General features: G+C 35.8%; 2 protein-coding genes across 4 annotated transcripts; one reads left to right on the forward strand and one right to left on the reverse strand.

Moving 5' to 3' along the window:
- Window positions 1-5,157: 5,157 nt before the first annotated feature.
- Window positions 5,158-11,243, forward strand: LOC147479715 (uncharacterized). Of its 2 annotated transcripts, none has more exons than XM_086578174.1 (14): window positions 5,158-5,418; window positions 5,482-5,582; window positions 5,667-5,753; window positions 5,827-5,995; window positions 6,097-6,189; window positions 6,275-7,276; window positions 7,667-7,809; window positions 7,919-8,116; window positions 8,208-8,298; window positions 8,415-8,577; window positions 8,875-8,985; window positions 9,074-9,167; window positions 10,289-10,361; window positions 10,940-11,243. In XM_086578174.1, the coding sequence occupies exons 1-13, from the start codon at window positions 5,308-5,310 to the stop codon at window positions 10,356-10,358; spliced, it is 2,433 nt and encodes an 810-aa protein (XP_086434300.1). In that variant the 5' UTR covers window positions 5,158-5,307; the 3' UTR covers window positions 10,359-10,361; window positions 10,940-11,243. The 2 variants fall into 2 exon arrangements, with proteins under 2 accessions (XP_086434300.1, XP_086434301.1); XM_086578175.1 differs by having other exon boundaries at window positions 10,943-11,243.
- A 421-nt stretch (window positions 11,244-11,664) lies between these two features.
- LOC147479716 (uncharacterized) lies at window positions 11,665-13,922 on the reverse strand. 2 transcript variants are annotated; one of them, XM_086578177.1, is made up of 5 exons: window positions 13,598-13,922; window positions 13,428-13,472; window positions 13,040-13,306; window positions 12,773-12,921; window positions 11,665-11,940 (listed from the first exon to the last, which is right to left on the reverse strand). In XM_086578177.1, exons 1-5 carry the CDS (start codon window positions 13,818-13,820, stop codon window positions 11,743-11,745), a joined length of 882 nt encoding a protein of 293 aa, XP_086434303.1. In that variant the 5' UTR covers window positions 13,821-13,922; the 3' UTR covers window positions 11,665-11,742. The 2 variants fall into 2 exon arrangements, with proteins under 2 accessions (XP_086434303.1, XP_086434302.1); XM_086578176.1 differs by having other exon boundaries at window positions 13,040-13,324; window positions 13,598-13,921.
- Window positions 13,923-15,700: the final 1,778 nt, after the last annotated feature.

Consider the following 15,700-nt stretch of genomic DNA (forward strand, 5'->3'; position numbering starts at 1 on the left):
ATTTCATATTTCAGCATCTAAAGTTAAAATGAAATGCTAAATCTAAGTATCTAACCGATTTGTTAGCTTTGGAAATAGCCCGAATCTACATTTGCTCATTAACTACTTGCTTAATGAGTTGCTTAATAATAAGAAGAACAAGCAAAACTTCGTAAATTTGTATTGGTCTTTACGTTTTGTATGTACATGACATGACTGTATCATATTTTTATGGGAATTACCATCCCAGTGAGCTCCAATTCGAATTTGTATCTTTCTCCTTTTATTAATGAAATCTTATTTCTCTAATGAGAATATTATCTTAAACTAATTTTGGATGTGTCCATGACTCCATGCACGACAAAGTGATTTTTCAATGTATTAGATCATGGCCAAACAATAATGTCCCACTTCGTTTGTACTTTCTATTAAGCGTACCAAATGGATTTGCATAGACCGATTTGTTTAGAAATGTCAAAAGAATAGAAGGCACTATTGTCCTATGTTAAATATGATCGAAGTATCTAATGTCAGTTTTAGTGATAGATTTGGGCGAAATTTAAAATGTTATGCTGATTCAAGAAATTTGAGGAATCTTGAAATTAGAGGCACTAATCACATTTCAGAGATTTGGCAAGCTGATTACGGCTACAACTTTGTTGGCTCTTGCAGTTTGAAGACAAGATACACGCCTATGTAGTCTCAAATTAATGTACCTACTACCTATCCATATTGTCCCTCTCCATATTTAGTACTTCCATGGACTTATTCATATTCTCCGATGTTCATTTGTTTAAACTTACAGAAAAGGAATTCACGTTTCACATTTTTGTGCTAATAAGTGATCTTTTTACATACTCTTCGGTACGATTTATTTCTACCCAACGTGCAGAGAGCACGTGCATTTGGCTAGATTCTTCACACCAAATCATCATCTTCAATTCGTTCCTTTTTGTTTGATTTTGATTGCTTTAATAATTTTTAGCGTAAAAGTCTATTAAATTAGACATAATTTTACGAGATCTACCTCTATTACAGGTAATTTGACATTTGGACAACATGGATTTTTTTTTCCGCTATACCAACGTAACCTTCCATGTTTCCATGTGGGTTTGCATTGTGGCTCTGCATCGGCACCTTTGCTTTGCATTGTGACTTCTCTTGAGGCTACGATGTCTTCTGTTAATCCTAATGTTGTTCTCATGGCTGATGCTCTACCTCGAGCACGTAAACAACCATCATCCCATACTTCTTCACCATCATCCAAGAGACCAAAGTTAGACAACCATAAACCTAAAAATTCCACCATTCCAAGGCCTTCTAAAAATGAACCTCATGCATTAACTCAATATTGAACAGGAAAGGATTGGACAAAGTATCAACAGTTGGAGAAAAATCACAGATTTTCGATACTAATTCTGCACATTATTCGACCGAGGGAGACTTAGTGTTGTTTTGTTTCTTGCTTTCGGGTTTTCGATTTGCTATATGATAATAAATAAATCAAGTTGAATGAAGATGATTGAAATTCTTTGTATTGCTTTTCGGATTGTCATTACTACCACGCCGAATGATCTGACAGCTGTTGTTTACCTTTCGAGTAACAAGATTGCCACTTCTTTAGAGGGTGTAGAGCTTGGCATAGGTGAGTCTGATCTTATCAATAAGGCAGTAAATAAAACTTACAAGATTTTAGAGAAGCACATTAAATAAGAGCTTGGTATCCGTAAGCCTTCTCTTATCAAAGTCGAGAAATATCGCGATTTAGGTGGTTTTGTCAAGGAAAGTTGTTCGTCACAGCTTGAGTGATTCAATTACAAGTCTGCTCCATTAACTGTTGTCAAAATTTTGAATAAATTTCCCACCATTGCCATTGAATATGGGAAAGATAGTAAAGTAAAGAAAAAAAGCCAAATCGAGAGACTTCTTAAATCTGGTACAGATTGTGGACCACAGTATATAATTTGTCTACTTCATCAAAGTTGGGGATCGACTTAGGGGAGCAAACCTGTCTTAGTTGTTTTAGGCCAAGCGGTTTTTTCTTAAAAATCGACCTCTTTCACAACTTCATTTTAAGTCTTCCCCTTAAGAAGTTGCAAAGATTGTAAAGAAAGTGTACTCATAATTTCCAAACTTTGATAGAATCATTCCTGCTCTTCTATAAAGTGGTGTTTTGAAGCTCTCATAGTCATGTAGGTTTACTCATTGTGTCCTTATTGGATCTCTGCTATCGAAACCAACTAAAGGAATCTCTCAAATTCTTGAAAAGTTCTAGGGTACAAAATTCACATGTGAATATCAGTATGGCGGTGAACATGCTCAAATACAGGAAGATGGTTATGTTGAGATATATAGTCGGAATGGTGAACGAAATACAATAAGTTTCCAGACATGGTAAATTCAGTTAAAAGATTAAAAAATCCTCCATAAGGTCTTAAATCTGCTGTTGCCTTGATGTGAAGAAGCATTAAATTATGCATTTTCAGATCCTCACGATAACCTGTTAGCATCGGTGACATAACCTTCGCTAGAGCCATGTGACGGACTATAAAATTATTTCAAATGGTGGTCACCCACTCTGTAAATGTAAACAAAATCTCTTACAAAATTTATATATCCAGGTTATATTTTGTTATCGGTTATTACAATGTCCTTATCAATTCGTAAAGTTGTGATAGTTCACAAGTTCGCCATAATCACATACACTTCAATGTTTTTTTTTTAAAACATTATCACATACCCTCCAATATATGTATTCCTTATCATCATCATGCAAAGCACGTGCAACTTGCTAGTTAAAATAAAGAACTCAGTTCAATCAAAATTTTCATTTTTTTTATTTATTTATTATCAAAGTTGATATTTAAGGAATCAAAAATCCTACACATCGATTGTTCCCACATAGTCACCACAGTGTGAGGTTTTTTTACACCGACAACAAGTTTTCAGGAGGCCACCCATCCTATGACTACTCTTACATGAGCAAACTTCACTACATAGTTTCCATGAATCCATAAATCCGGAAAAAAAAATCTCTATGTTGGGATTTGGCGGATGAATTACTTATGTCTCAGATCTCAAACAACTTCATAGATGCTAGCATTCATACATGAGGCGACCCTTTCCCCACGGGCTACGCACCTTTCCAAGTACCTGTTTCAACCTCGCTTCACGGGCTAGGCGATGCAGTATATTCCTACACGGGTCGGGGTATTACACTATATGCCAAAGATTTAGACTATCTAAAATACTAAAATAAAATTAGCAAATTATTTAAGGTTTCTACCATTTTTCCAAAAGCAATTTATTAAAAGACAAGTCTACGAAAAAATCAAAATAAAAAATAACAAGTTTATTGAGAAGTTCTTATAGAGATGATCAACAGTTCAATGAGGCTTTTTCATGGGTATTTTAATTTCTTAATTGATAGCTTACAAGAATTTAAAAACGGATCGGAAAGTTATGACAAGTATGAATTGGATATTACTACAGAGTTAACTGGTTAAAATATAGGATGAGACATACTCTAAAATAGTTGGATTTCAATCTCAGTCAATAACATGCAAGACGTTAAAATATGAGGACGATAAAACCATTATGCAACACTTTAAAATGGATAGTTGGTTTACATCGTCTCGATGAACAGTTGGAATTATAGAAAAACTACGAGTTAACGAAAATGAAATAAACAAAAAACAATTCAAAACCATAAAATGAAATCAATTTAGGAAATTTAGGAAAAGTACGTACCTCCAGTGCATGTAGTCACCGTTTATATATATATATATATGAATTAAGTTTCTTTTGAACTACAAAATTTCATGTTCAGTCCGTTGAAGTATGTTCAAAATAATTTTTGTAGAGTGAATTTGACACAAATCTTTTTCTATTTTTTATTTCATGTCTTATACTTTACCGGTTACGCTGAAGTAAGAGATGAGTCAGGTGTGCCGTCATGAGTCGAACAATGTGCAAAGGATTGCTCAATGTGTAGTTAACTGTTGCAGTGAATACTCTCAATTGTATAGTATGGTTCAATTACCTGCCCGGTAACTTTGGTATATTTGCAATTTGCATAGGTTTTTTGTTTACATTTTCAATGTCAACAGTGGTTGTGTTGCTTCAATATCCCAAAGTAACAAACACAAAAAAGGTTTTGCCAAAATTCTTTGCGACATAGTGTTCATAGACGTGTAGAGATAGCACCAAAGATAAAAGACGACAACATAATTTGTGCCTTCATGGCTAGCTGGAGCGTATATCATATTCATATTTTGTATATATATATATATATATTATTTTTTTTAGTTTATTTTATTTTATTTTATTTTTTAATATCGGAAACTAAATCATTAGGAGGGTGTATATACATGCTAGGGATACATATTGCCAAAACATGTGTGATGTATAAAGTTTGTGGACAAGCACGTTTAATGTATCATATTAGTCAAAATTGTTTCGGTCGGATGAATTTTTCACAAATACTTTTTGTTTTTGTTTTATTTCTTGAAATTATGAAAAATACATGAATTAAAATATATATGTTCAAGACAAAAAACTGTACCAAAATCATAAAATAATGAATCAATAATTATTATTTAAATAAGAGACGAACATAGAGATGATGTTTGTTAAAACTGTGGCTAGGAGAAAATATTAGTGAATCTAAACAAGAAAAAATAATAATAAATAAATAAATAATATTAAAAAAATCAATGCAAATCAAGAAATTCAAAAGCAATCCGTGCCAAAGGCACGGGCATTACCTAGTAGTACATAATGATGCGAGGGGCAAAATGCATGTGAGAGATTGAGACTGAAACAAATTTCATTATTTATTTTTTAATAAAAAAGGATAGAAGACCTCTTTAAAAACTTCACTTTATGGACAAAAAAAAAAAACTGGCCTTGAGACAGACTGGGGTTGATTTTAAGTCCAATTTTTGCAACCCAAAATGTCCATTACATTTTGCCTATGAAATCACGAAAAAAGCGTCGGTCCTGTACGGCGTAAGTTATGCACTAAACACGGATCTTACTGTAATGCTTTAGCTCCCTAACTATCAAGAAGTAATATGAGTATCTCGAGAAGAATACATTTTTATTCATGGTGCTGTCGTAGGCTAACATTCCTCAAAACTTTTAAGATTTGAGACATGAAAAATGAAAAATATTGGAGGGAATCCAAAATTTTAATATATTTTCCTTTTCCGCGTAACAAAAGCAGTCTCTTGATAAACCAATCAATCAACGCCTCATTTTTCACAACACAACATAAAAAATAAAAAAACACCAGACCACTCTTCTTCTTCTTCTTCTTCAGCAATAATGGAAACTGACACCAAGCGAAACCCATCTCCCATTCGCTGTTCCCCGTCTTCAAAACGAGTCAAATGTGATAAAGATCAAGTCTTTGGACTCTCAAAGACGTGTCACCAGGTAAATTGATTTGTTGTGCTTTCGTTTGTTAATTTTATCTAATTTATTGATTGGTTGATGTAGTGTCGACAAAGAACATCCCGTTTGTTGGCTAGTTGCAAGAACCAGAGAAATAATAATAAGCCTTGTTGTATCAAATATTGCCAACAATGCCTCTTGAATAGGTTTGATTCCAACTTCATTTTTTTTCTTTTTTCCATTTCCTTGTTGCGAGATTTGTTTTGATTTATTTACATTGTGTCTTAAAGATATGGAGAGGAAGCAGAAGAAGTGGTGCTGTTGAATGAATGGCAGTGTCCTAAATGTAGAGACATCTGTAATTGTAGTTGTTGCATGTAAGTAGTCCTTGTTATTTTTTTTTTACCCAAGCAGAATTAAATTTTAATGCATGTGTTTCTTCTTATATAGGAAGAAGAAAGGACAAAAACCTACTGGAATACTTGTGCATACTGCAAAGGCCACTGGCTTTTCTTCGGTTTCAGATATGTTAATTAGGAAAGGAACATATAGTTTGAATTCTAAGAATGTTGCTGAAGATGTTGAGCCCTTGCCGAAGAAGCCAGCTGCTTCTACCGAGGTTTGAATAAGATCCCAATTTTACGGTTCTTTCAACTGTTTCAAGTTAGTTTCTTAAGTTCCATTTGCACTTCTGCTGAATGTGATCCATGCTTTTAACAGGAGGCAGTTGCAGTTTCACTGGCGAAAAATGGAAAGGAAAACTCTTTTGCCCACAAAAGTGATCCAAACTTGCAAGGGAAGGCTTGTATTAAGGTATACAATCTTTTTCTCGTAACTTTTATGGTGTTGTAAATTTAATGGGTTCACTTATGCTTAAACCTATGCCTCCTTTGAACAGGAGCCTTTAGTAGCTTCACCAGGGAAAAATAGGAAAGATAACGTGTTTGCCTGGAAAAGTGATCCAAACTTGGAAGTATGTTCCTTGATTGTGGATATCAATGAGGAAGATGTAGGAGATTGTAAAGGGAAATACTTGGGGAAGAAGGTTGGTAAAGATACTGCTTGCCGGGGAAGAGGTGAGATACTGTCCAAGAAAAATTGCTCTAAGCAGTCTAAGGTTTTGAAGGAGATTAATTCAAACTCCATTAATAATAAAGATGTGAAGACAGAGAAATATTTTGGTGTCAAAGAAAAAATAAAGACCTCTAAGCCATCTCAAGATGTCAAGAGAAGCTCATTGGATTCCACCAAGGAAGAAATGAAAAAAGGTAAAAAAAATGAGAAGATCGATTCTCAGATGGCATTTGCCAAGGAAATCTCTCAGAAATGCAGTAAGAAAGGTACGAAGGTAGTTGAGGAGAATAACTCGTTTTCATTTGATGAGAAGAAAATGCTTGACAATGGGGGTACCAATAGCAATGATGTCAAGACTAATACAAAGAAAAATTCCATGGAGACAATACATGTAATAAAGGAGAACAGTGTGAGATCCCAAGGGTACTTAGGAAAGGCGTCAAGTGTGAAGGAAGTTAAGTTTGAAGAAGAAAAATATGAAGCTAATTATCTATTTGGGATGAGTGATTCTCCAAATTCTGAGGAGAGCTCTCAATTGTGTAATAATGATAAAGAAGGGAAGATGGTTGAAGGGAATAGTTCACTGTTGATTGATGGGGGACAAGCACCCAGCAGTCAGATTGATGATAATGATCAAGCAACTGCTAACATGAGGCCAGCAGTTTATGAACTCAAGAACACTAGGGAAATTCAGAACACCAATATTGGTGCCGACATCCCGTTGCCTCAAGGAATTGATCTGAAACATGTAGCAGGGATTGACTTACCAGCAGAAGATGTTGGACATGCGCTGCAATTTCTAGAATTTTGCACAGCTTTTGGGCAGGTAATAGTAAACTTGTCAATTTTATATATGCACTTTGGTTTAACATCAAAATGGTGGTATGTCAACACCTAGGCATTCAACTGAAGCAGAAAGTGGCACACTAATTGCTCCACCTAGGCTAGCTTATCCTCTAAAGTTATTATGTGCTTGCTTAGGGTAGCATCTGATATGGTAGTCTTGTACTCTTGTAAAGAAGGATATGAAATGGAGCTGTTTCCTAATGTGATATTGATCTAATTATCTTATTACTCGTAAAGCAATGTTGCCTCCCCCCCGCCCCCCCTCTTCTTTTCTTGATAAGCTGAAAATGTATGAGTGCTACTGAAATACATGTATGTATTGTTATATCATGTTTGCTCTTTTCCTAATTATGATGTTTTCTCCATCTAGTTTTTCCATCTGAAGAAAGGCCAGCCTGAGTCAATTCTTCGAGAATTAACACGTGGGTGCACTCGGCGTAGTCGGACACTTTCTTCAGTTGTTCAATTTCATATTCAATTGCTGTCTTTGCTACTGACGGATTCGGGAGAAGAGTATTGTTCATTGCTCATTAGTTCACGTGACTTCTATTTAGATAAGAAACTAATGTTATGATTTTCAATGAGTAATCAAGTGATACGCTGAATATTTTTTTATAATTAGATCTCCTTCCTTGAGTCCGACAAGCAGTGGAAATTCATGGTTGCAAGCTCTTGGTAAATGCATATCTGAGTCTGAATGTTCATTTGATGAAGTGCCTTCAAATTGTTTTATTAGAGATAGCAGTGGATATTACATACTTGACTCCTCAAAGAAATTGAGACTTTTAAATTTTCTGTGTGATGAAGCTCTTTGTACGGCGTAAGTGCTAAGTTTTCTGATGTTGTAATCCTTTTCGTTGCATTACCCTTGACTTGGTGGAAGACTGACATATGCTTTGGTTTCTGTCCAGAGAACTGAGGACTTGGATTGGTGAACAAAACTCTAAAGTTTTGGAGAAAGAAAAGGAAGCAAAACAAAAGGTTCTTATTGCAAAAGAAAAGGTAGTTGTATACGGAGCATCACATTTATACTGATGTTAAGTGGAATTTTTTTCCTTGTTTTCTTCTTCATATATTTTTGTTTATTTTCATTCGACTTAAGTCCGAACTTTATATAGGAAAAACAAGTGAAGCAACAAATGCAGGATGAGATGGAAAGAGCTATTATCAGTGGAGACCCCCTCACTATCTCTGGGCGCGATGCTCTTGTCTCAAAAATGAAAGTTGAAGCTGAAAAAGCTCATGCGGGGGTGCTAGAGGCATTGAATATGATACCTAAGAGTAATGTCTATATCTGTTCCTTTCATTTGTATTTGGGTTCTTGATCTGTTGCCTTTGTAACAGATGTTTTGCCTCTTTTTTTTGGGATCATGATGTTTTGCCTTTTCTCTGCGAGCTCTCTGGTTGAAAATTTCACACCTTATTGGATAAATAGATATACAATGACTGTTTTAAGTGCAAATGATTAAGCAATGTTAGTTCCCTGATCTGTGTCTTTTGGTCATGACAATACATGGGCTGTGTGATCTAAGTTCATTCAGAAGAATGAGTCAGCTGTTATGTTAACTATGTTGGCAGATAAACAAAGATCAGATGCTGTTAGAACAGAGCCTATGTTTTTTGATGGAAAAGGCCATGTATTTTGGAGATTGAAAAGCTATTCTAGCAAAGCAGATATTTTGGTTCAAGGTAAAGGAAAATGAAAACAAATGTGCAAGTCTTATGTTGCATATTTGGAGGATTCTTATTGCTATATTAAGTCATTTCTTTACAACAGATGTAGGAAGCTTGGGCTCTATTACTGCTGAGGAGAAGTGGTTTGCTATCGAGGCTGAACAGAAAGGAATGGTCGAAAACTATATATCTTCAAGGTGTGTACATCTTAGTTCAATTGCATATCTTATTCCCTGTATTGTGCTTGTCTCATACTGTAATTGGTGTTCAATTCCTTTTTTACATTTATGTATGTGATGAATTTATTTTGGCCGCATTCCTTTTTATTATTGGAATGTCGATTTTTATGTCACCCTGCTTATTGAATCCCTTGGACATACAATACCCATTTTTGTGGATGATGTGTATTTTATTCTTGTTTGCTGCATCTTATGTAGAATGCACTGATTTTGAATTGTTCAGTTTGCAATGTATATGCTTGACTGTACTTTGGAATGTTTGTGTTATGTGAAACTGGTAGGTTAGTTGTCACTTTTCACTGGCAATCCCTAGAATAATGATTAGTTATATATGAAAAGGATTGTATGCTATTTTCTACTCTTCATCCTATTCTTTCATGTTGTTTCATTCAAGGATGATGTATTGAAATGTGTTCTCCACAACAAGGTGTTGATACATGTAAATGCTGATATACGTTGAACTTGATTGGCATAAGGACAGGTCAAGTGCAAAGAGTACATGAGAACATTGCACCTAACCCTGAGTCCGAGGCGAAATGACCTCATGCTTGCATTTTGACCCCGTTTTCCTCTTTCCTAATATATTGCAACATTTGTTCTATATCATAAAAATATATTGTTTTCCTTGTGTTTCCCAATTTGGTTCACAAAATATTTGAGATATTTGCTTTTTTTTTCCTTGTTCAAGTCTTTAACAAGTTTGCTTGTTGTGGAATGACATTTGATAAGACATGCACCTGCTAGTGTTCATTTTTCCTTCTTTTTTATATATTCCTAAAGATATAGATAGTCCATTGTTCTGTGTCCTCCTTTCAAAATGCTTGTAAGCCAGTGGTTAAAGGTACATTCTATTTGTAATACGTGACTTTCCAACCTCAAGAATTCCCTTAGGAGACTTTCAACAGATTCTGCCTCTTCCATGAAGTCTTTGTGTGTTTATATTATTAGACATTTGAATCTACATGCGTTTGGTTGTTTCATGAAATCCTATGCCTTTGTGTTTCTACTATTAGAAAACAAAGACGCTGTCTTAATTGCTGATGTGTTAACATTTTGATGTCTTTCCATTATGGATGCAGAGGAAAGAGGATTAGGTTACTAAATGCTACCAGTGTACCAACACCCGAAATTTCACATAGTCCTTCGTAAAAGGTGAACAAAATCCGTCTTCTGTAAAGATCATAATTCTTATCCTTCATATCTTTTGGCATAAAACTATCAGCAATCTGTTATCTAATTTGTTCACTAGAAATATCATGTCCTTAAATCAGTAGGCAGGGGAAGATTTTACTGGTTTTATAGAAGAGCAGCTCATGCAAAGTTGCATAGCAAAATATTACTCTAGTGAATGTGACAATGGCACTTTTGTTGTATATTGACATTTGTAAAGTATATTGAGCAATTAACATATTTTAGCTACTACAATGTTTTAGAAACACAAAATCTTGAAGAAGTTAAAAGTATAGTAGTTAGATCTATTTTTCTTTGTTTGTGATTTAATAGTTCTGTATGCTTGATTCATTGAAAAATAGCCTATGCTAATCCTCAAAATAGCTTCTTATGAGTTGGAAATTAGTAATGAAAGACAGTTGAGTAGTTGACTGACTATTTCCGGATAGATGCTGGTGTCGTTTGTTTTTTAGTCCTTGGTTTTCACTATTCACTATGGAGTGTCTTCTATGATCTATTAAATTAATCACATTCTAACACTATTTTTTGTTGCTATGTAGAAGGAGCTGAGGTAGTAATGATTAGATCTTGCTATATTCAAGTTTCAACTCCATTTTCACCTAGATTGTTCTTGTGCATGTACAACTGTAGGCCTGTTATTTTGACGTGGATCGAAATGTATATGAAGTTGCATTTCTTCTGCAAGATGGTTGAGGATTCATGATACTTTTCAAAGTAATGTAATATTCTTTACAGTTCAGGTTTCATGGACTTCATTTTTTCGTTTCAAGTATTAAGAATGTAAACTAGAAGCATTGAAATTGAAGTGAAATAGAAGCACTTAAGGATTTTCAGTTATCTTCACTGGGGCTTTGGTTGAAATCCTTATAATTTATAAGAAATCTTTTACGGCGTTTACAGAGTGTATAGACTGCTACAATGGTAGGAGCTTTTGGAGATTTTGCTCCTAATTCGTAAGGGGTGGATTAGTGTTCCTAATTAAGACGACAGATTGCATCAACTGATCAATGAATTCAAACCAAAACAGTGAAATCAATTAAATTGACATGGTTCGATAACTGCCCTTTCTTCAGGATGGTCTCTGATTGACTTGGCTGCAGGTCTTTTGACAGACAATATCTGAAATTGGATTCACTTTTACTAAGTTTTATAGCGACTCACTAGATGGGGAATTATCTTGCGGTGAAAATGAGAGAATATAGTCTAAAGTTTGCATGTGACGGAGATCCAAGCTGTCATACTTGGCCCAAAACAACGGCATATATATACAAACCAAAACAGCGCGCTCAGGAGTACCTTTGCTCGCTTTGATATATAGCAGGGTTTTCTTCCAATCTTTCCTTCATCCAATACACTCTTTGATATTTAGATTCCTCTTCCTAAACAAAATCTTCCACAAACTTTTTAGATTCTCCCTATGCTTCTTCCTCATCCATAAACTCCTCCATGGCAAACATTTGCCTTGTTTGCATTTGTTTATTACCTTGTCTTTCGTTTGCTCTTCTTTCTTCAATTCTAGTACCTCCTTTGTCATGTCAGTCTAAAACACAACCTTTATAGTGTCAGATACGAAAAGCTTAGCTTGTGCCACATACAGCAAAATAATTTAAGCCCCAAAGTTTGTCAGTTTAGATATTAGTTGTCTGTGAAGTTTCTAACTCAGAACGAGAGGTCTGAGTTCTACTTGCAGATAAGCACAAAATCCATACTGAATATATAACCAAAAACTAAAGATGCAGAACTTTGAATTTTAAAGTTTTATGCAATATGAACCATAGGTTTTCTTTAAGAAACCAGACTGCTAGTTTTCTTGAGGATTACTTGTAGTATGAACATGATACTCTGACTATCAAGCCAGAAATGGGATTGCAGGCCTATCAACTGGATACGCTTGGCATATGAATCTTTGTTTAAATGTAATTTTATGAATGCATAAATATATTCATGTGTAAATGCATTAGTGGAATGCACTCCCCTCAGTATTGCCAACACCTGTAAAATATCTAAATAACTAAAACAATTGTGGTGCTCATTTCATTCTCTAATGCGCTAGGGTGAGAATTATCTAACATAGTGACATCCACTTGTTATGATAAGGTCAGTAAATTTTTTATTATGGAAAAGAATTCCAATTAGGGTTAAGACTGAGATGGGTATGTAGCCGGCATTATACGGGCAAGTGAGCTCAAAGGGGTGTGTTGTAGCCTGTGGGAGAAAATGACCTCTGCAGCCATTCCAGCCATTTGAAGAATGTAAGTTGTAAACAATAGACCTGATCTAGAGGAGATTTTTTGTTACTCGGAGTCAGAGATACTTTAACTTTAAACAACTTGTTTTTCTTTATACATATCCTACTCAAATTAAGGACATACCTCGATTTCGTACTTGGAATTCAAAAATGCTTTGGGTGATTCACATTTTCCTCTGATAGGACTAGAAGCAGGGCTGGGACTGCCGGAACCAACATCAGGTGGAGTACTTTGTGTACCTACATCTCTTGTCAAATTGTCCACTTTCTTCTCTGAAGTATAAAAAATCCGTAAAAGTTATTTTTAGTACTCATAAAATGTAATGGTACTCGTAACATGAAATTTAAACTTAAAACTACAATAAACAGAAGCAAGAATATGTGTTTTGACCTCCAAATGCAGAGTGAATTTCATGATGATGTTCTTGCTTCACAGTAGGCTTTGTTTGAACAACTGGTTTCCTTGATGAGTAAACAAGAGGTCCGGACATAGTAATTTTGGCTTTTAAAGTTGCAAAAGATCTTCCACTCAGTGTTTTTGCTGATAAACACTCCATTGGGAACTCTCCTGACAACGGGTTGCATATATACTTCTCCGCTTCATTCCACTTTGAGTTCAAAGCTACCCCTTCAGGTGATAACCATTCCCAGCCATATCCTGATCTTGCTTGCAATGCTGCACAAATACACAGCCAACTCATTGAAACCAGGCAGTAGACATTTAAAGATAAGAATATACTAGTATGAAACTATGAATAATGAAATATTTTAATTCTTACCTTTGAGAGCAGTTGTGAAGGAGTAAGTAGATGGGTCAATCTCATCTGTACACAAGAGTGAGTGAGAGAAGCATTATATTAACTCATGTTCTTACGCTTTTCTTTAGTATGTGGCGTTTCTCTCTTGCAAGGTTTAGGAGAGTCGAGAAGATATGTGTATTGTATATTACCTCTTGAAATGTATCCTGGTGAAGAAGCAGTGCTAGAAATGTTTGTGTTTGATCTGAAGGACTCTGTATCTTTTCCATAAGTTCTGAAGTTTGAAGCTGAATGTCTTCTTGATTTTGTGGTATCTCTACTTATGCTCGCTTTCAAAGTCCACTCTCTTAGATTGAGTTCTGGTTCACCGCGTCTCTGAGAACTTAGAGAAGGTTTTTCCACTGTACAAGTCATAGGAAAAGTGTAGTTGGAGCTCAAAGCTAAACTTACCTCTCCTTAGCTTCTTCTTTTTCCCCCTTTTAAATTAGTTGCTATTTTGTTGGCAACAGGCAGCATGTTGATGTCCTGGCCACAGATTCAAAAAATAGTACAATTATTTTTGGATGTTTTATGAGTTGAGTTGCATTGATATTAGTAGCAATGTCATTGTCTCCAGTCCACCTTGAGTACAACTGCCGGATTAGACAAACTTAACAATAAAATTCACGGGTCGGTATCAAAATTTTCCACAATTTCAATAGCAAGTTAACTGAAGCAAAAAAAATTTCGCTGTGAATTGAAGTGAATTTTTTCAGACATGCATCAAACATGGATCAGCCAACAAAAGCGCCTAAAGATTAAGATTATATTTTTCAAGAAATTTCAGACATAAGGAAACGAAAATGCATAATGCTGTTAGCAAATGAATATATTACACTGACACTCTTCGCACACTGATATGATAGATGGAAACTGGCTATGGCTATTGTTGCAGATTTCTTGTATTTGTTAGAAATCAGTACGCTTTAACAGCTTATCTTGACTGTACCAAGAGAAACATGGAAATACATCAATATGCATGCCTTCAAATACAAGGATACAATTAAGCGTGCATGTTCTATCCTTGCGGGTAGATACGTTGCTGAACCATGCATATAACATACTGTCTTGTGTATTTTCATCTTTTTAACTCCGTCTATATAGGATAGCGAAAAAACTCCGTCTATATACACTTTTATATTTACTTATAAATTTAATTTTTGTGGATTTGAAAAGTCTGTGTAAATTTTAGAATTCAGAACATAAGCATTACAGTATAGTGATATACAGGAATAATTAGGCCATGTTACAGAATGAGTGTGGGCTCAACAAGGACCACATGCATGATACATTAAAAATAAAAAAAATTGTTTAGAATTGTTCTCTGTAAAGTTCAGTTGTTGAAGAAGATATCAGTGAAGAGTTGTTTTCAATGTGGGGAACTACTGGGTGCTGGATATATATCAGAAAAGGAATTTGCAATTTTGCAACATTCACTATGGATCGAATGTGGTTACTGGCTGGTCGGTGATAAAATGGAATTAGTATAATAGTCCATTACATGGTGGAGTTCTCACCGCACAAAGGGATCACACCATGGCGCAACCGTACCTATATTTGGGCTAGGCGTCTTTCTATTATACCCTTTTCTCCTCGGGCCTCTCGATACTCGGGCTAGGCGTCTTTCTATTATACCCCTTTCTCCTCTGGCCTCTCGATACCCGGGCTACACAAAGTGGGATCACACCATGGCGCAACCCCCTTCCTCCTTGGGCCTCTCGATACCCGGGCTACACAAAGTCGGATCACACCATGGTTGGCCTCTCGAAGTGGGATCACACCATGGCGCAACGGTCACCCATACCCGGGCTAGGCGTCTTCCCATTATACCCCTTCCTCCTCGGGCCTCGCCTAGAGATTTCACATTCTCACCACTTTAAAATCAAGCCGTCATCGGCTCTGATACCACTTTGTAACGACCCGCCCCATCCTACCACATCGATACTCCAGACAGGACTTCCCAGAAAATCATCCATCCTGAAAACTATTCCCACCCGGGCACGCTTAACTGTGGAGTTCTCATCTACCCCACAACCAATTGTGCTTGAAAAGGCCTCGACGTTAGGATTGGTGGATCAATTACTCATAGCTAAGATCTTTAGACAACCGCTTAAGCGAAGTGGGATCACACCATAGCGCAACCATCACCCAAACCCAAATCCAAACCCAAACCATCACCTAAACCCGGGCTAGACTCCTTTCCATCATACCCCTCCTCGGGCCTCGCCCAAAAATATAACAATTTCACTCATTGT

The sequence above is a fragment of the Coptis chinensis genome, chromosome 8, assembly GCF_015680905.1.
Source record: "Coptis chinensis isolate HL-2020 chromosome 8, ASM1568090v1, whole genome shotgun sequence".
Classification (NCBI taxonomy): Eukaryota; Viridiplantae; Streptophyta; class Magnoliopsida; order Ranunculales; family Ranunculaceae; genus Coptis; species Coptis chinensis.